We start from the raw sequence: 21181 nt of genomic DNA on the forward strand, positions 1-21181 counted from the left end.
CATTGTCTAGTGGTGAAAATTAATCCTTTGACTAGTGTTTTATTATTGCTATTTTCTTTTATTAATTTCAAGATTTGTTTTCTTTATTTTCTTTTTAAATTTCTTTAGTTTTGTTTAATATCCCAAACCTCTTCTTTTATATTTTTATTTAACAAAATTAATAACTTATTAATTAAACTCAATCCTCTGCAGAAACGATCCTTACTTGCTACTAACTCAATAATGACAATCTAATCTAAATAAGGTTTAATTTAATAATCCGTTAAGAACTCATCAATTACCAATTTAAAATAGAGAATGGATTTTTTAAATAAAGTTGCGTTTTTTTCGTTTTGTTTGTTGCATGCCATCGTCGCTTTTTGCTTCTTTTATGCTTTTTTTATAGAATGATGATGAATTTGTTTTTTTTTTATTTATTTATTTTTATAAATAAAGAACATTGATTGTTTTGTGAATGAAGTTGGCTACAAATGCTACATATTAATATTACAAATAAACATTACTTCATTCTTTTAAAAGAAATTGCTTTAAAAAAAAAGGATAAATTGCTTTGGAGAAAAAGAAAAGGATGAGATTATTTTATTGCATTTTATTATAGCAAACATCTCACATATATCCTATGTTTTTAATAATAGTAAACGATATATTCACCTTTAAAAAAAACTTTTTTATGGTACCATACAACCAATTTTTAAAGCATATAATGTCCGACCTGCCTTCTCATTAATTAATTATAAACTAATAACTTTAAAAAAAAAATTTGAAAACCTTTTAACTTATTTTAACCTTCAATTTTTCAATGTTTTTAAAATATTTTCAGATTTTTAAAAAAAAAATATTAATTTGTTGTTAATTATTAAGAAGGGTAGAATGGACATTTTATGTTCCAAAAGTCGATCTCAGGCTACCAAAAAGAACTTTTTATAACAAATGAATATATCATTTAGGGTGTGTTCTTTTGCACAACTCAAGTCATGACTTGAGTTGTGTATATAAAAAAAAACACTATAGCAAAAAGTTAAATTTGAATTTATGTAAAAGAAAACACTGTAATAATATAACTTAAGTCATAGCAATAATTGAATTTGTTTAAGGTGCCTTTCTTAGTGGTTTATATTTTTCTCGATGCGTGCAATTTCAACTATTTTTTTTTTTTTAAAAGCAATACAAAATAAATCACAGAAGTTGTATTTTCAAACTATGTTGCAAAGGCTAATCTGTCAATTAGTGTTTCATTACAAGTTTATTTGAAAACTATAGGGTAAATTCATCAATTCAAAGGTCAAAATCAACCATTGGCATAGAAAATGCACAAATTTGATATAGATTTAGAATTCAAACGTATAGCTTCTAGAACATCCAAATATAGATCTACCTTATGATAAACCAAAAATACATGGTATAGAATCGTAAATATCCCTAAAAATAATATTACATCTCATTCCCCAAATATGTATGTGTATATATACACACACACACACACGCACATACACACATGAATAAGGAATTCTTAAGGTACGTTTGGAATTGATTTTAAAATAATTTTATTTTCAATTAAAAGTAAAAGCGAGATTGTTTTGAGAATTATTTTGGTACTGATTCTGAAAAATGCGTTTGGTTAGTTTTTTAAGAGATTGTTTTGAGTATAATAAAAAAATGAAATCATGTTTATTAATTAATATATTATAATATTATTGAGAAATACTAAAAAATAAAAAGTAAAAATAACTTTCAATTGTTTTTTAATTCCTTCACAAATATCATTCTCACTGTTTTTATTTTCAAAACATTTATTAAAAAAAATTACTTTATTTTCATTTTCATTTTTTATTTTTTAAAATACGTGAAAATTGTTTTGAAAAACTATTCTAAACACGCACTAAGTTACAATAATACATCAACAGCCCGTTGTGATTAATTTGCAACAAAAGCTTTATCGAAGGGAAAAGCATTTAATTAGCGTGTGCGCCTACTTTCTCCGTTCCCACGCCTTGTGAAGCCTTGACATTCCAGGCACGCCTTCACCTACACCTCTATGTCTACATCTACATGCCTTACCAACCTTATCCCTTCAACTGTCTGCATTTTCTTTTCTCAGGACCTGTTTAGCTCATTTAAATTAAGATATAATTTTATATTAGAACTTTTTATTATAGTAAAAAAGTTAGATGTGATTGTTTCTGAGGGTTTTTTAGGGTCCGTTTAGTTCGCTGATTCGAGTTTTTAATTAGGAGAAAGAGAGAAATAGACCAAAACTTGAGATGAATTAAAATTAATAGGCCAATAGTTTACATAAGTTAATAAATAGGTCAAATTACTGTTTTCGTTCATAATTTGTCTGGTTATGAAACATAACTTGACAAATTATTGTCCATAATTCACTATTTTTGTCCATAACTTGTCTGGCTATGAACCATAACTTGACAAGTTTGTCCATAACTTATCTAGTTATGAACCATAACTTAACAAGTTATAGCCTATTAATTTCTATAACTAAAAATTGGCCTATATACTTTCTTAAGCTTTTTATATTAGCTTATTTTCTACTATTTTTCTTTTTAATTCGAGTTGATATGTGACTTTATGTGAGTTTTTTTACTGTAATAAAAAAGTTAAATGTGACTGTTTCTGAGAGCTTTTTACTGTAACAAAACTCAAATTTTAAACTCAAATCGGTAAAATGAACGGACCTTAAAATACATCACACGTGACCCTTAATTCACAGTGCAGATACATACCACACATATACATTTCTGTTCACTACCAGTACTATATTACTTACTCGATAGGATGATCAATTTGTCATCTTCTTCTTCTTCAAACTTCTTTGCGATACATTACATATATATATACATATGTGTGTATGTATCAAATATTCTAAGAGAGAGAGAGAGAGAGAGAGAGAGAGGGTTGGGTAGTCTGTCGTAGGGATAGGAATTATAATGATCAATTTATCATCTTCTTCTTCTTGAAACTTCTTTGCGATACCTTACATATATATATATACATACATGTGTGTATGTATCAAATATTCTGAGAGAGAGAGAGAGAGAGAGAGAGAGAGAGAGAGAGAGAGAGAGAGAGAGAGAGAGAGAGAGAGAGAGAGGGTTGGGTAGTGTGTCGCGTAGGGATGGGAATTATAAATGGCATTTGCTTTCCGATGATGATCATGATAATAATTATAAATGTGAGCGCTGCAGAAAATGTGACGTACGACGGAAGATCTCTCATAATTGATGGCAAGAGACAACTCCTCTTCTCTGGTTCAATTCACTATCCTCGCAGTACTCCTGAGGTATGTTTTTTTTCTTTTTTTCTTTTTTTTTTTTGGCTAAATTTCCTTTTTATATATATAATGGACCTGTAATTAGATCAGATATAATATAATATGTATGTATGTTAATTTATAACACGTAATATTCTTAAAAAGGAAAAGAGATCATCACTTGAACTGTGGTTTTTCTTTTCTTTCTTTTTTTTTTTTTTTTGGTCTAATTTTTGTAAGGAGTCTTTCGAATAAAAAGAATAATTTCATTATCCCCTTCGAATTTTATTGTTTTACTCGCTAAACTTTAAGAACTACCATTTTTGCTTTCTCTCAATTTTAAATTAGGCATGTTTTAATTCTTTTGTTGAATTTATACTAAAACCATATTGAAAAAATAAAGACAACATAAATTATTAAATGACCACACTTAACTCAATTTTTTTTTCCTTTTAGTAAATATTCTAATAAGAAAGTAAGACTATTGAGAATGACTTATAAATTTAAGATGTATAGATGAAATTAATCCGAATAATAATAGACAAAAAATAATTTTAGTGATGTCTATGATTTTCACGTTCTCTTTTGGGACCAATTTAAGCAATATTGTTGTCCTATAATCTCTCGTATAAAGAAGCAGTCCAAAAATTGATATTAATAATGTCACGGGGAGAACAACTTTTCGTGCTCACACGTGTTCATTTCTTTTTTGCTTAACAAAACGTGATTTTGTCATATTTTCCACTCCTTACTAATAATGATAATCCTCTCGTGACGCTCCAGAACATAACTGTTGGTTGTTGTCTGACTAAATAGTCAGAGAGTTGACAACAAGTCAACCACAAGTTAAGAGCCCGTTTAATTGGAGGATTCGTTCTCCGATTCGAATCATAGTTTATGGTTTTTTACAGTATTTTCTCTCATAAAAAATACACGTAAATCGAAAATAGTTCTAATCTCATGGTTCTAATCTATGAGCCAAACGAGTTATAAGTTCTTGAGCGTAGACCCGCCACCGGTGATTAGAGACCAACACTTGCGGCCGGAGAGCCACCGTCAACGTAATTTATCATATTATAAATAATAATTTATCAAATTATTTATTTTAAAGGGATAAAATTTAATAGATAAATGTTGAGACCTAATAAAATTACATTTTTTAAGACATGATATATATATATATATTTTTTTTTTGTCATTAAATTTGAAATTATAAAAAAATCTTAAATTTTTTTTTAAACATAAGTGAAACTCAAGTGCATTAAGAAAATAAGGTTAAGATTGAGTTTAGACATAACAAAATCTTCTGGAAGCACTTAGGTTTTGTAATTTACTTGTCCTAGAATATTGCACTATTTTTTCTTTCGCTAAGTTTTTTCCCGATCTCCTCACGGGTTTTACTTTGCAAGGTTTTTAACGAGACAGTCATTTATGTGTACTTATTCGTATTATCTCAATTCAATAAAATCATATCTTTTAGGGGCATATGATATATTTTCTTTTTTAAAATTAAATATTGTAAAAAAAATTAAAAGGACCAAGGCCGGCCAGTGAAGGGCCTGGGGTTGGGCCCAGCCTTGACCCTTATGGACTAGAGTCGAGGGCCAGTGCTGGACCTGAGGGTTTCTCCTCAGGCCCGGCCATGGTACGACCCTGCACGGCCCAGGCCCGCCACGGGCCTAGGGTTAGAAGGGATGGCGGCCCGACACGGGTGTTTTGACATCTCTACATGATGGATGTTGGTCTAATAGGATAATTTGCACACTTTAAGGGCCGTTTAGTTCACTGATTCGAGTTTTTAATTCGAGTTAAGATGTTACTTTATGTGAGAGTTTTTTATTGTAGTAAAAAAATTAGATGTGACTGTTTCTGAAAGCTTTTTACTGTAACAAAATTTAAATTCTAAACTCTAATCGGTGAAATGAACATGGCCTTAAATAGGAAATTTCTGGAGTTTGAATGTTGTACTTCCGGATTTAAAGAGAATATGATAACTCACGCCTTTAAATTATATACTTACTAATTTTGGGCATTGAAACCATATAATTCACGACAACTTGTGAACTAGCGCGAGTCCCGTGAAAGCATCCTCTCTAGTCCTTAATGATCTCCATCTCACGATTGATCTCGGTCTAATTGGATAATTTGCACACTTTAGATTGGAAATTTGTGGAATTTGAATGTTGTACTTCCGGATTTAAAGAGAATATGATAACTTACGTATTTGAAATATATACTTAGGAGACGTTTAGTATGAGAGTTTTAAAACCGGAATTAAAGTTTTGGTTCAAATTAGTGTTTATTTACAAAAAGTAAAAAATAGTTTTAGTTTGACTTAACAAAATCAGTATCTGGTTTAAATGGTTCTGGTTCTAGATTTAGATGGTTTTGGTTCTAAGTTTGAATCTTGATATGATGTTTTAAATCAGTATCACCACTAGTTTTAAAACCACCCCCTCCCTTGGTCTTGGGTGGTTCAAACTCATGATTCTGGTTCTGAAACCAGAACTACGATTTGGACCTAAAATCATAAATTATAGTTCTGATTTTAAAATCAAAACTAGATTTCCCCTGATTTGAACTCTCATGCCAAAGAGAACCATACTAATTTTGGCATTGAAATCATTAATTTACGACAACTTGTGAACCGGCATGAGTCCTATGAAAGCATCCTCTAGAAGCGTGCACTAGATTAGCCCCATTTTCAAAGATCATATGAATCCTCATTTAGGAATCCACAGGAAGGTTAGAGAGCGGTTATAGAGAGTTGGGAGAAAATAAAATGTCAATTTTTTTTTTTAAATATCTAGAAAGTAGAAATTTTTTATCTTTATTTTTTAGAATTAGGTGGCGTAAATCCAACCTTATTTTATCAAAAAAGAAAAGGAAATCGATTTGTGGCTTCTGTAAAAAAGAGACAACACTTCACAGCTTCATTTATCTTTTTTTTTTTTTTTTAAAACTTTCACCTTATGATGGAGATATGTATCAAATTAATGTTAAGATATGCCTCCAACAACTCAGTCCATCTTGATTTATTTAAGTAGCAACAGTGATTCTTTTTTTTTTTTAAATGTATTAACCTTTTAGATATTTGCTTATAATGTAGGACAATATAAACAATTGACTTAAAGTATCTTAAATTCGGGCGTTTAGTTCACGCGTTTAAGTCAATAATTTTAATTTTGAATTTAGATTTTATGAGAGAATTTATTAACGAGAATTTTTTTATTTAAATTTCTTATTAAGAAAAAATATTATAGTAAAATCATAATTATAACTTAAAACGCTTGAATCAAATGGGTAATTAATATTTTAAATCTCCTGAACTGAAGCAAGATATATATCATTTTTTAATAATGTAATAATAAAAAAAAATGCTTTATTGTGAAATATATCCAACAAGTTAGTTTATGTTGGCTACCATATTGAATTGCAGATGTGGCCATCATTGATAGAAAAAGCCAAGGATGGAGGACTTGATGTGATTCAGACCTATGTGTTTTGGAACCTTCACGAGCCCAAACAGGGTCAGGTTTGTGATTAATTTATGTGATGTTTGGTTCATAAGTTCAGAATCATAATTTATAATTTTAATTTTTACAATTTAAATTTTTTATGAGAAAAAAATATTATAACAAAACTATAAAACATAATCTTAAACCAGACAGAACTCTAATATCTCTCGAACATGCCACTCATTTTATTTCATAAAAAAGAATCAATAAAAAAAAACATGAGACGCGTTTGAAACTCGTTCTAAAATAATTTTATTTTTTGTATGAAAATGAAAATGTAAACGTTTTCAATCTCAAACAGAAATTATATTTAAAAATGCGATTTGTAGTTTTATCAAGAGATTATTTTCAGTATAAAAAAACTTATTAATGTCTCTTTCTGCTTGAGAGAAGAGAAAACGAAAATAAAAAATGAAAAACGATTAAAAATTATTTTTTATTTCTCTCTCGTTTTACATTAAATTAAAAAAATTATTTTTTTATCTTTATTACGTTAAATATCATTTTAAAAATATTTTTATTTTTTTTAAATATAAAAAGATCAATTCCGGCACCCACACATATTTTTCTTTCTCGTTCAACAATGTTTGTTCTTTTTCTAATTTGGCCTTTACCTTCGAATTTGCTTTCAATACAAGGACAGTACGATTTCGGTGGCAGATATGATTTAGTCAAATTCATAAAGGAAATCCAGGCACACGGGCTTTACGTTTGCCTTAGAATCGGACCCTACATTGAGGGTGAGTGGACTTATGGGTATGCAACTTCTCTTATACACATATACTTGTGTAAGTTCGCCTCATTCAGTTTATCGACTCAAATTTTTAATTTAAATTAAGATTCTATTTATTTCACCGATTTGAGTTTAAAATTTGAGTTTTATTACAGTAAAAAGCTCTTAAAATCAGTCACATCTAATTTTTTTACTACAGTAAAAAACTCTCACATAAAGTTACATCTCAACTCGAATTAAAAACTCGAATCAGCGAACTGAACGGGCCCTAAAATGTGATTTTTATATGAGAGCTTTTAATTATAGTAAAAAAGTTAAATGTGACTTTTTATGAGAGTTTTTAAATGTAGCAAAACTGGAATTGAAAACTTAAATTGGTGAAATGAACGAGGTCTTAAAGTCCCGTTCACTTCACCGATTCGAATTTTGCTACAGTAAAAAACTATAAGAAACAGTCACATCTAACTTTTTTACTACAGTAAAAAGCTCTCACATAAAGTCACATATCAATTCGAATTAAAAACTCAAATTAGCGAACTAAACGGGCCATAAATTTATCTATAAGATATTATTTTTGATAATAAGATGTTATTTAAATAATATGCTAATTGAAAACGGGAGTTTCTGGAAGGACCTGAAAAACTAATCCACCGGTTGTTCTCTATTTTTGATTAGCTATCAAATTTTGTATTAAAAATTGTCTATTTTACATTTAATATAATTTTAATAGATCTAACGGTTAGAATTAATACTACCAGTAGCGAAACCTATGAAAGAAAGTCAAAAAATAAAATTCTTAACACATACACGTATATGATATATGTACACACAACATATACATATGGATATGATAAATATGTATGCATTGCATGCTCCTATTTCCTTTTGGTAGAAACAAATTTTCTTCTAATTGATTAATGATGGAAAGTAAAACTTTTTTTTTTTTGGTTTTAAGAATTGAGAAACAGTTTGATTCGTGTTTTAAAACTGAGATTTTGGAATCCATGACTGTATTGTGTTTTAAAAATCCATTAGTAGTAATAGCTGAATCATTTTTTTTTTTTTTTTTGGCGATAAGCTGAGTTAAATTTTCAAAATTAGAAAGAGTGAAAATTTGTTTAATTTGTTATCTGAAAACATAAAATAAACCATATATATTTCATCTAAGGCTCGTTTCGTATTGTTTATTTTAACAATTTTTAAACAAAAAAAGTAAAAACGTTTTTGAAAACATGTTTGGTGGTCTTGTTTCTGTGTTGGGCTTGTTTTATTAAAATAATAGAGACACCCCTTTATAAAAAATAAGTGAATTACATTTGAACTTTTAAATATGCTAAGTGAATTAAATTAAGGCCTAATTTATATGGAAGGAGAAAAAAAGGTGTACATAGAAAAAGCATAGTTTTATGAATATTAATTCTTTTTTTTATTAATTTCATTAATGTGCCTTTAATTATGTATTGTACCCTAATTAAATATGTCCCTCACAGTTTGAGAAGACTTCAATATTTAATCTCTAAAGTATGTAAACTGGATTAAATTAACATCTCTTGAATTAATGTTATTTCTCGTAAATTATTAATTTTACGTTAACTTACCCCTCACTAAAAGAATTAGAGAGCTAAGTTGACACCACACTAATAATTTAGTGGACAAATTAATTTAAAATCAATAGCATTTATTCGATAATCAGTAGAGCCACGTACATTATTATTTTGTGAGGAGTATTTTTTTTAAAAAAAAATATGAATATTTTGTGAGGAGTATTTTTTTTAACATATGAATATATACGGTTCTCTTATTTTCTGATAGAACTTAATAGCATTAGTATTGCCATGTTTACAGTGGATTTCCATTTTGGTTGCACGACGTACCCGGTATCAGTTATCGCACAGATAATGAGCCATTCAAGGTATGCATATATCTTTATGTGCATGATAATCGACATATTTTAAAGAGGAAATTGCATTGCAACATTAACATGTGTCGGCAAATCTGGCGATAAAATAAAAAATAGTAAAAATGAAGATAATATGGACACATAGTATTTTACGTGAAAAATCCTTAAAAAAGACGGGAAAAAAACCGCGAGACAAGTGTAGAGTGATTTCACTATGAAAAATGAGGATTGCAATATTCTCTCTAAATTACAGAGAGAGAACAATAAGAACCACTCTCTCATGTAAATAGGAGAAACACTTCACAAAAGAAGAAAAACTAGAGAAACTAAATTTCTCTCACACTATGAGAATTCTCTCTTAAGGGTGAGAATGAGATACAAAACTGAGAAAGGGAGGAGCTCTATTTACAGCTGAGCTCCCCATGAGAAAACCGTATGAGTAGCTCTTCCATCAAATGTCAATACCGAATTTGGTGCTGACTTCCCTCTTCTCTCTCCTTTTTTTTTTCTTATTTCCTTCAAAAGTTATGGATGCCTTTGGCTTATTAGGCAACGCTTACAACATGTACTACCAATAAATTCAAACGAAAACGCATAAGAAATTGAAGGGCATGCTAGATTCTAAAATTGAAAAATCATATAAGCACGCCAATTATCCAGCACAAAAATGTTTCTAAAATTGCTGAACTTAATTTTTAGAGTTATGAATTTAGATTTTTACTTTTTACTCTTGATTAATACCTTTTGACTGATATAATTATTTGAATAAAAAAAAATTAATTAAGAGTAAGAGATAAAAACTCAAACCCACACATTATAAAGGGTGTTTTTCTCCCCTTTTAACTTATGAATGCATAAACTAACATATAGTATATTTATTGTATACATAGAAGAGAAGATGCATTTTTTTTTCAATTTATTGTCTTCAACCATCATTATATATATATATATATATTATAATTTGTTGATTTCTGCTCAATGAAAATTTTATGTATGTAAAATGTTATATATTTTAATAGGTTTACTCTATTATCTTAAAAAGGATATGATGTTATTTTTGTAGTGCAACTCAAACTATAAAATTTTTAAGCAAATTTATAAATTGGATTAGCATATTTATTACTTATATATTTTCATAATTCGAAATACTATTTCTAAAATAATTTTGTGACAAAACATTATTAAAAATAACTAATTTTATATAAATTTTTTTTGTAAAAGAAAAACATGCAAAGATGAACAAACATTTTTGTTACTGACGGGACATTCCCAAGCCCAACTATGTGAATCCGTACTACTTCCCACTAAAATGATTGTTTTTTCCGGGAATTCATGCACAGTTTTATATGAAAAACTTCACCACAAAGATAGTGAACATGATGAAGTCGGAAGGTTTATATGCTTCACAAGGAGGCCCCATCATATTGTCACAGGTACATCATGAATTTGTCATTTATTAACCAAATACCTAGTTAATCAGTGTTTAGTACGATGATTCGTGTCATGATTCGAATTATGGTTTGTGACTCGTTACAGTGTTTTCTCTTATAAAAAATGCATGTAAACCGTGAATGGTTCTGAATCATGGTAATTTACGTATTAAACAAATATTTTATATGTTGGATCACACAATGTGTTTGAATTTATAAATTATATATATATATATATATTTGTATATGTATATGTATAGATTGAGAACGAATATGAAAACGTGGAAGGGGCATTCCATGAACAAGGAGCCTCCTATGTTCGTTGGGCTGCAAAAATGGCTGTTGATCTTGAAACTGGTGTTCCATGGGTGATGTGCAAGCAGAGTGATGCTCCTGATCCTGTGGTTAGTTAATTTCATCTTAACTTTATTGTATTACATATAGGGTTATCACCGGTGTCATTTAAATTTTAGGATCATTCTTAGTTTACCTTTTAAATTTTAAAAACTCTCATTTTGTCTCATAAATTTTAAATTAGTCTCATTTAAGCCTTTTTGTAAGAATTTTTATGAAAATCATATCGAAAAAAAAGGATTAAATGTGGTCATATGGGTTTTATCAGTTTGTTCTCTTTTTTTTTTCTATTTTTTTAACATAAATTTAAACAGAAAGAATTAGTGAGAACAATTTAAAATTTAGAAGATAAAGTGAGAGTTTTTAAAGCTCAGAAACCGGTAAATTGAGAATAACTTTAAAGTTTAAAGAGAACCGATGATAATAATCCTTAAATATATTAAGAAACACACGAAGAACGTTTAAAACGATTAACTTAAATGTAAAAACGGAGGGGAAACAAGTTGGACATTAATTTCATATTGTTTTAAGTGCAGATCAATACATGCAATGGAATGAAATGTGGAGAAACTTTCAAGGGGCCAAAATCACCGAATAAGCCGTCGATGTGGACAGAGAATTGGACATCTTTGTATATTAATAATCTAAACCCATTTAAATTTATAATTTAAAGTTCTATGGCAGTCATAAATAAAAATACATATTAATTCTCCTTGTTTTTCAATTTATTTTTTCATGAGCACCTCAATGAAGTTTTCTTCCGCTTTACATAATTTATAATTAATATACCAAATGATGGCTAATTATATTGGTTAGAGAATAAACTTTTTTGGTTATCTTTTAATATGCAGTGTTGAAGTATATGGTGGCCAACCCTACATAAGGTCGGCTGAAGATATAGCGTTCCATGCGGCGCTTTTTATAGCAAGAAATGGAAGTTATGTCAATTATTACATGGTATGAAAATGATACTCTTCAAAAGAGTGTTTTTTTTATTTTTTTATTTTTTTTATTTTTTATATTTCTCCGAATTATAGTGCATATTTATCGTTTTTTTAATCTTAAGTTTTTGCTAAGAATTTTTCTAATTATTTTTCAATTTCTAAGTACCATGGCGGAACTAATTTCGGCAGAACAAGCTCTGCATATGTCATCACAAGTTATTACGATCAAGCTCCTATAGATGAATATGGTGAGGTGTTTATATATATGGGCTAGTTTAGATTACGTTTAGTTCACTGATTTGAATTTTTAATTCGAGTTGAGATGTGATTTTATGTGAGAGTTGTTTACTTAGTAAAAAAGTTAGATGTGACTGTTTCTGAGAGCTTTTTACTATAGCAAAACTCAAATTGGTACAATGAACGAGCCTGTAATTCGTTGATTTGAGTTGATATGTGACTTTATGTGAGAGCTTTTTACTATAGTAAAAAGTTAGATGTGACTGTTTTTTATAACTTTTTACTGTAGCAAAATTTGAATTCTAAACTCGAATCGGTGAAATGAACGGAGCCATATGTGTATAAAGGCCCCGTTCATTTCACCGATTCGTGTTTAAAATTTGAGTTTTGCTACAGTAAAAAGTTCTGAGAAACAGTCACATCTAACTTTTTACTACAGTAAAAAACTCTCATATAAAGTCACATCTCAGCTCGAATTAAAAACTCGAATAAACGAACTAGACGAGTCCAAAATGATATGTAAAACATAAAAATATGTATATACAATATATGAACTAATGTTTTGAATATAATTTATTTATTTATTTTAAAATTTTTGAGAGATGAATGTGATTACATTTGATATGCTGTAATAAATTTAGGTCAGTTAAGACAGCCCAAATGGGGTCATCTTAAGGAGCTGCATGCTGCAATAAGAAACTGCTCTGGAACTTTGCTAAAGGCCGTGCCAACAAACATATCTTTAGGCCAAAGTCAAGAGGTGAAGTTCTCCCATATAAAGTCTATCTCTTTATTTGCCACAAGGATTAATTTGTCGTGCTTAAAATTGTTCTTATTTTTGTTTTTTACGTTTTTCAAGAAAGAAAAAAATAAAAATGATTTTAAAACGGCGTTTGGCACAATTAAAGACAAAAAACAGAAATGAAAAGATTTTTTTGTTTAGTGTAAAATGGGAGAGAAATGAAAAATGATTTTTGGTTGTTTTTCATTTTTTGTTTTTGTTTACTCCTCTCTCGAGCAGAGAGAGACATTACTGCGTTTTTTTATATTGAAAACAATCTTTTGATAAAACTACCAAACACATTTTCAAAAATGATTTTTATTTGAGATTGAAAACGTTTCCATTTCTATTTTCATACAAAAAATAAAATCATTTTAGAATGAGTTACAAACGCAATTTCTCACCATTTCTCTCTTTTTTTTTCTTGAATCTCTTATACGATTACTTCATCAGGCCTATATCTTTAGGGAAGAAGCAGAAGGATGTGTTGCGTTTCTTATAAATAGGGATAATAAAACTACTGCTGCAGTACAATTTCAAAACCAATCATATTTGTTGCTACCCAAGTCCATAAGTATTCTACCAGATTGCAAAACTGTCATCTTCAACACCGCAAAGGTTAGTGTATAGTTTTTCCAAGTCCTACATATTTTTTCGCTTTCTTCCCCTTTTTTGTTGTCAAAGTTATCACATTTCCATTTCCACACGTTGTCATTTTGTTTTTTTTAATATATATCAATAAGACGGGATAACTGATCTCATAGTCAACTTACACATACTAAGGCTCCGTTCATTTTACCGATTTGAGTTTAGAATTTTAAATTTTATTACAGTAAAAAGCTTTCAGAAACAGTCACATCTAACTTTTTTGCTATAGTAAAAAGCTCTCACATAAAGTCGCATCTAAACTCAAATTAAAAACTCGAATCAGCGAATTAAACGGATCCTAACTAAGTCGATATCCACTAAACAACTCATCTTATATCAACCTCCCTTTCCACCCTGGTGTCTTTCACGTATAGTTATATATATATATATATATATATATGATATATGATACTCATAGACACATTATGAGTCCGTTTAGTTCGGTGATTCGAATTTTTAATTCGAGTTTTGATGTGATTTTATGTGAGAGTTTTTTACTGTAGTAAAAAAGTTAGATGTGACTGTTTTTAAGAGCTTTTTATTATAGTAAAACTCAAATTCTAAACTCAAAACGGTGAAATAAACAGATCCTATACATGTTTTTAGTCACTTTTGCTTTCGTTTTGAATCGTACATCAAATACGCGCAGGTAAATACAAAGGCCAACACAAGAATTAGAAAACCAACCCTAACGTTTGACTCAGCGGATAGATGGAGAAAATTCACAGATGTCATCCCAAACTTTGAAGATACTACAATAAGAGCCGATACATTGCTTGAGCACATGAATATGACTAAAGATGAATCGGACTACGTTTGGTATACTATGAGGTACGTTTATTCAAGAACATATGTTATTAGTGTATTACATATACACATATACATATATATAATAACTCAAATGGTGTCATTTTTACATTTATGCTATCAGTGATATATATAAACTTAAGATTTACGTTACTCAATTCTCTTTTAAATATCTAATTTATTTATACTTAGCGGTACAAATATAAAATTTTTGAATTTCGTTGTCATGCCATTTAATTTCCTCAATGTTATATTATATATTGGATACAAAGTGTTCAAATTGTCAAGATATCCCTCGTGTTTTTTCCCCCTTAATTTTCTCTTAGCGTCTTTTGTTTTGTTTTTTTGTTTTTTTTGCTTTTTTGTTTTTGTTTTTTGTTTTTTTTGGGAATTCCTATATATCTGAAAGACGTGGGACATTCATGACAGGTTTGACAACAACGTTTCTTGCACTGAGGCAGTACTTCATGTTGAGTCTTTGGGACATGTTACGCATGCTTTTCTTAATAACATTTACTTTGGTAAGATTTTCTAAATTAAGCATTTTTTTTTTCCTGGATGGATTGAATATATTAACGGTGTACCATGAAAATGTTGTCAAATAGACAAATTAGTAAATAAACGACAAATACAACCACATAAACACACAAGAAAGAAGAAAGAAAAGAAAATAACCTTAAAAATACTAGACGATCTAATCGTACATTAATGGTCTAAAGAATACTGTCCATCTAATGCAGTAATGTTTGACTTACAAAGCTACGATTGTTGCGCGTTTTTCGCAAGTGAATAGGTCTCAAAAGTAATAAAATGAAAAATGTCGAATATCGTCCCATAAAAATTGAGTTTTTGAGAAATTAAGGAGTTGTTTAGTTGGAGAATTCGTACTCCGATTCGAATCATGGTTCATGATTCGTTACAGTATTTTCTCTCATAAAAAATACACGTAAATTAAAAATGGATATAATCTCATAATTCTAATCCATAAACCAAACGTCTCTTAAATTAAGTACTGTGAGTTTTTGTGACTTAATTTTATCTAGACAACCGAAATGTATATTAATTGAGGCAATTAATGCAATTAAACAATTTAATCTAAAAACACAAATAAACAAAATGAAATATAGAAAAGCAAATTTCACGGATGAGAATAGCAATACGGAAAGATTCTAGGGTCTTGACTGTACTCACTCTTTCTAAGTTTCTCCTATTTGGTAAATACTAGCCAATTCCAACCAATTCAAGGGTATGGGGACCTAGTTAAATCTCATTACCCCTCTTGAGTGTTAAATGAGAAAATATGTGTAAATGGTCGAGCTAATATCTCTGTCTAACCCGTTTACCTACACATTCATTAAGATTGGCCCTAAGTTGATTATCAAGATATTGGTTGTTTCTCGACCTCACAATCAAGACTCTCGAAAAAACCATCCAAGTATTGATCTCATCTCGGGCTCACAATACTTTAGACCGTGTTTCCCAATTCTCAACTATGAACTCAATCTCAGCATTGAATCCACAATCTAAGATCATCTAACTTGTTTCTCAACAAGAATAGAAGCGTTAAGCATGGAGAAACATACGAGAATTGAAAGTGGAATCAAAACTATCATTTAACTAAATATTCAAAACGTGGTCTAAGTGAGCTTCATCAAGCACCTAGATTAAGAGTTTAGCTACACATAATTGTATCAATAGTAAGAACAAACCATACAAATCCAAACATTAAATCCATAGCTCAACACAAATCTCAAGAAAAATACACAAGTTCAAAGTAAAGAGAGAAGAGAGAGAGAAAGAATGAAACTAGATGATGATGCAAGCTCCAAATCTTCAATTCCTTTTTCAATCTTCCTCAAAGCTTCCAATCATGGTTATTTTCCCTTTTTCATGACTAATTTTTCTAACCCTAAGTCTGTCTTATCTCTTCAAGAGTTCTCCCTTGATTGAGTCACAAATGCCTTTTATACCTCCTTAAAATGTGTTTTATTTTGGCCTCATTTTAATCTCAGCACGTGCAAATTTGCTATAGCAGGAAAAGAATCTGCTGCAGTGCCGCGAGAGAAATCAACAAAATCTTAGAAAATAGTCAGTGACAGAATCAGTCTTTCACTTCAGTAGGGGCGTACATTAAATTTTTTTAAACAAATTATCTTAGTGGGAGCATATAAGAAAATATATTTATTTTAGTAGAGGCATATATTATTTCAATAGAGATTTAAGTGTAAAATTTTAAAATTTTTAAAGGTAATATTTTTTTCAAAAAAATTTGAGTGAAGCCGGCTGTTCCCGCTCATCTTCAAGTGACTCCACCACTGAAAATTCACTGCAACAGATTTCAATGTTTTCTAGACAGCTTGCCTCAACTGCTACAGCGGGAAATGTATCCGCTGCAACGGTTTCCTATTTGCTATAGCTTCGACAAGGATTTCCGCTGCAGCAGAAATCACATCTACTGCAGTGAGAGCTTGTTTCCAATGCTCTCGGGAGGATTTTCTTCTGCAGCGTATTCATCATCCGCTGCAGCCTCTGGATTGGCAATTTGTGACTCCAAAATGCTTTCTTTAGACCCTTTTTATTTGCGTGAACACAAAACCTACAAAATAAAATAAAACACAATAAAAATGCAATAAAAATGCCGGAAACTAACGAAATAACAAAGTATGAAAACGAAATAAAATCAAGCTATCAATGATTTATGTAGTTTGTTTGTTTGTTTTGTTTTGTTTTTTTGTTTGTTTTTTTTTTTTGCATCGTGCATGTGTGCATGGAAAACTACTATTGTTTTCATTACTTTTTAAACGGCTAAGGATCTAATTTTTGAAAGTTACATTTGTTTATGTTCAGGAAACACACACGGCAACAAAAGTAGTAAAGGATTGGTCATGGAGAATCCTATAAAGTTAAATGATGGGATAAATAATATTTCCCTTCTCAGTGTTATGGTTGGACTACCGGTAATGCCATTATATATATATATATATATATATATATAATTAGTGCAGTTGTCTTATATATGTTTAACTTTCCGATTTCAATCATTTCCACTTAATTAATTAGCATTATATTAACCTCCTTTTATTAAGGATTCTGGACCTTTTCTTGAAAGAAGAGTTGCTGGGTTAACGAGAGTGGAAATTCAATGCACAAATGAAAACGAATTCTACAATTTTACAAATTACGAGTGGGGATATCAGGTATTTCAATTGATCATGCAATTTTTTTCAGCTCTAGTGCGTTTAACTAGATTTTGAATCATGATTTATAATTCTTTACAGTGTTTTTTCTCACAAAAAATACACGTAAAATGAAAATAATTTTAAATTATGATTCTAAATTCATGAACCAAACGTCCACTAAATGAAACATCTCTACGGAGTACTTAATATTCTTTGTGTCCTCACGAATACTTATGAACTAAATTAGAAAGGGTAACCGAAATATTAACGGAAATAATAGAAAATAGGCTAATATAAAAAGCTTAAGAAAGTATATAGGCCAATTTTAGTTATAGAAATTAATAAGTCATAACTTGTCAAGTTATGGTTCATAACCAGATAAGTTATGGACAAACTTGTCAAGTTATGGTTCATAGACAGACAAGTTATGAACAAAAATCGTGAATTATGGACAATAACTTGTCAAGTTATGATTCATAACCAGACAAGTTATGGACAAAAATAATAATTTAGCCTATTTATTAACTTATGTAAACTATTGGCCTATTAATTTTAATTCATCTCAAATCTTGGCCTATTTCTCTTTTTCTCCCAAATATTAAGTACTAGGGATATTACTGTACGTTTTGATTAATTATTGGAATTAAATATTGAACATTGCAAATTTTACAGGTTGGACTATTTGGAGAGAAGTTACATCTATACAGAGAACAAAATCTTGGTGATGTAGAATGGGATGAATTTGAAGTTGTCTCTGATTCCAATCAAACACTTACTTGGTACAAGGTACATATGTTTTTCTTATTTTTATAATCGAGGAAACTAAAACTATTTATTAGTAAGTTTACAGCTAGGGTTTTTCAAAAGAATATACGCCCCGTTCATTTCACCAATTCGAGTTTTCAGTTTTAAGTTTCTACAGTTAAAAGCTCTCAAAAAATGTCACATCTAACTTTTTCTACTACAGTTAAAAGCTCTAAAAAAATGTCAAATCTTAGTTCGAATCAAAAACTCGAATCCGTGAAGTGAACGAGTCAATAGTTTTACTCCTTCAAACTAAAAATGAGACTCGCTTTCTTTTTGTAGGATTTTTTTTTTTAATTGGCTTAGAAAAGTGTTTGGTAGAATTTCTCACCATTTGTAAATAATGAGAATTTAATTTATATGAATATAATTACTTAAATATCATTTAGGTGACGTTTGGTTCATGGGTTCAGAATCATGATTTATGATTCTGAAATTTAAAATTTAAATTTTTTGTGAGAGAAAAACATTGTAGCGAATCAATGACCATTATCCTAAACCATGCAAGAACCGTCAAAACAAGCGGAGCATTAGTTAATTTTCAGTTTTCTCCTCTTGAGTTCTTGTTCTTTTTTTAATTCTCTCTCTTTCTCGGTTCTATTTCTCTGTTGGTTCTATTTTTCTATCACTAAATTCTCTTTTTGTATAACTAACAAGAATTTGTCTGAAGATTTTTTTTGTAACTGTAGATACTTATTATGTTTCAAAAATAACTTTTGGCAGATTGTATTTGATGCACCGAAGGGAAATGGTTCACTGGCATTAAACCTTAGTGTAATGGGAAAAGGGGAAGCATGGATCAATGGACATAGCATTGGTCGTTATTGGGTTACGTTCCTTACTTCTAAGGGCAGACCTTCACAATCCTTGTAAGTTGGCAGCAATATTAGTCTATCTTAATTTGTCATCCTTAACTATTTTTAATACTGTTTTTTATTTATTTTTTATTTTTTATTTATTTTTTATATTGTTAATGTTTTGGACGCATTTAGAACTCATTCTAAAATAATTTTATTTTTTGTATGAAAATGAAAATGAAAACGTTTTCAATCCTAAACTCATTCTAAAATGATTTTATTTTTTGTATGAAAATGAAAATGAAAACGTTTTCAATCTCAGACAGAAAATTATTTTTGAAAATGTGTTTGGTAGTTTTATCAAGAGATTATTTTCAGTATAAAAAAATTCATTAATGTCTCTCTCCTTCTCTTTGCTCAAGAGAGAAGAAAACGAAAACAAAAAATGAAAAACGACTAAAAGTCGTTTTTCATTTCTCACTCATTTTACACTAAACCAAAAAATCGTTTTTATTTTCATTTTTTGTCTTTATTACGCCAAACGCCGTTTTGAAAATATTTTCATTTTTTCTTTCTTGAAAAACGTGAAAAAGAAAAACAGGATCAATTCCAACGTACTATCCAAAATTATCTGCCCAACCCCCCCAAAAAAAAAAAAAAAAAAAAAAAAAGTCTAAAGCGTCATTAATTTCAGCTTGGTTTTCCTTGAGAAGAAGAAAGAGTTAAAGAACTAAACTTTGAAAAAGAGTAGTGAAATTACCACCAATAAACTCGCAGTTACATTAATATTACTAATTGTAAATTACAAACATATGTGAATTAAGGTTTAATATATACTTGTTTTGACTAAGCCCTAAATCCTCTTTTAGTGTGCATATATATCCTCTTTTATATATATATATATATATATATTATATTATATTAATAAGGGTTTGTTTTCTATGTTCCTATCTTCTCTTTCTCTCCCTCTCCTCCGTTGTGACTAATACAGCAATGCTCGCTAAGTAGAGATTGTGTTCTTAACACTATTCTTACGGAGACAAATATTCTTAGAATGCATCAGTCTAAATTTTTACTCTTTACTTTTAATTAATATATATTTTAATCAAATAACTATATTACTCAAAAAAGTACTCATCAAATGTGAGAGGTATGACTCATGATATACGTACTCTAAGGATAAATTCAACAATTTAAGACCGACATCTTGAATCTTCTGATAAGTAGAGAGGTCTTATAATTTTGTCCAAACTTAATAGGTCTAGTGTTAACGGTGTAAATTCGTCAACTCGTTAATCTTAATTGTCCATTGATCTTTATTTTTCTTTTATTTTCTTTCGTTATTACTTATTTTGTTTCATTAATTTGTTTGCCAGGTACCATGTCCCTCGATCATTCCTCAAAGATACTGAGAACGTTTTGGTGTTGCTTGAAGAACTTGGTGGGAATCCTCTTCACGTTACATTGGACGCCATTTCTATTAATTTAAACGAAAACCAATCCTATAGTAGTCATCCTCCTATATAATTATTCTGCAGACATAATTACTATTCATATTATTATTTAATCGTAATTTTTAATTGGTTTGAGCTGAAATTTATATTAATATCGTATTCTCGATAATATCAAGTACATTTATTTTATATTAAGGTATCGTTAATTTCACCAATTTGAGTTTAAAATTCGAGTTTTGTTACAGTAAAAAATTTTCAGAAACAGTCACATCTAACTTTTTTACTACAGTAAAAAACTAAAGTCACATTTTAACTCGAATTAAAAATTCG

The 21181-nt window shown here is 29.4% G+C and overlaps 1 protein-coding gene across 1 annotated transcript; it reads left to right on the forward strand.

Annotated features, from left to right (window-relative positions):
- Positions 1 to 3160: 3160 nt before the first annotated feature.
- Positions 3161 to 20924, forward strand: LOC21399216 (beta-galactosidase 6). The gene is made up of 18 exons (XM_010088419.2): positions 3161 to 3295; positions 6705 to 6795; positions 7422 to 7539; positions 9362 to 9428; positions 10757 to 10849; positions 11107 to 11250; positions 11737 to 11831; positions 12052 to 12157; positions 12308 to 12392; positions 13023 to 13141; positions 13616 to 13780; positions 14460 to 14641; positions 15047 to 15138; positions 17465 to 17574; positions 17704 to 17814; positions 18469 to 18582; positions 19324 to 19469; positions 20774 to 20924. Exons 1-18 carry the CDS (start codon positions 3161 to 3163, stop codon positions 20922 to 20924), a joined length of 2124 nt encoding a protein of 707 aa, XP_010086721.2.
- The last annotated feature ends 257 nt before the right edge of the window (positions 20925 to 21181 follow it).

This window comes from Morus notabilis, unplaced genomic scaffold (genome assembly GCF_000414095.1).
Source record: "Morus notabilis unplaced genomic scaffold, ASM41409v2 Scaffold985, whole genome shotgun sequence".
Taxonomy (NCBI): Eukaryota; Viridiplantae; Streptophyta; class Magnoliopsida; order Rosales; family Moraceae; genus Morus; species Morus notabilis.